General features: G+C 51.2%; 2 protein-coding genes across 4 annotated transcripts in view; both read right to left on the reverse strand.

Annotated features, from left to right (window-relative positions):
• rpz4 (rapunzel 4) overlaps nt 1-715 on the reverse strand; it is a 10,755-nt gene that overhangs the window by 8,291 nt on the left and 1,749 nt on the right. The gene's annotated exons all lie outside the window — the stretch shown is intronic.
• rpz5 (rapunzel 5) overlaps nt 1-715 on the reverse strand; it is a 3,447-nt gene that overhangs the window by 995 nt on the left and 1,737 nt on the right. For all 3 annotated transcript variants that reach the window (XM_032518452.1, XM_032518453.1, XM_032518454.1), the window contains one exon: nt 1-715. This exon is cut by the window's left edge and continues 995 nt beyond it. In XM_032518452.1, coding sequence (XP_032374343.1) covers nt 1-654 — 654 coding nt within the window. In that variant the 5' untranslated portion in view covers nt 655-715.

Genomic DNA, 715 nt, shown 5'->3' on the forward strand with positions numbered 1-715 from the left:
CTCCACATCCTCCATCCGCCCCTGCCACTTCTTCACCATCTCCTCCCCCACCACTCCTTCCTTGAGGGCGGAATGGCCCATGACGGCGATAATGCCTACCACAAAGAGCTTCTTCAGCCGGGCACAGAAATCCTCAACTGCCCTTCTGCTTCTCTGCTCTGTGGCCAACACCGTTTCCAGCATTGGGTCTCCTGAGGTGTTCTCCCCAGTGACAGCATTGTAGAGTGCGTCCAAGTTTAAATCAGCATCGGTGTTCTCGTAATGGCTAATGAACTTCTCCATCTTCTTCTCTTTGAACTTTGGCTTGGCGTTGACAAAGTCCTGGAACTTTTCGTACTGACTCAGCATCTGCGCCTCTCGATCAAAGTTCTGCTTGTTCATTGATGTCCTCTGCAGCTCCCGAGCAATTTGATCAATCTCATCTTGGATTCCCTCGAGTTTCTGGTTGACCAGTTCGAACTGCTGAGTCAGGTAGCGAGCCTCTTTGCTGTCCGGGTTGCTGAGTATTTCGGCTGAAGCCATGAACACGGCCTCCAAGACAGGGTGAAGCTGGCCCACAGTAGCAGCGAGCACCTCGGAGGCTTGCCCCATGATCTCAACACCTTTCTCGATCTTGTCCCTGTTCTGCACGAGCCAATCTGCCACACTGTTCATCTTTGTATTATTTATTTCAGACTAACTATCTGAATGTGTTTTCCACTGCCAGAGGCTTTGC

Source organism: Etheostoma spectabile, chromosome 6, assembly GCF_008692095.1.
Source record: "Etheostoma spectabile isolate EspeVRDwgs_2016 chromosome 6, UIUC_Espe_1.0, whole genome shotgun sequence".
Taxonomy (NCBI): domain Eukaryota; kingdom Metazoa; phylum Chordata; class Actinopteri; order Perciformes; family Percidae; genus Etheostoma; species Etheostoma spectabile.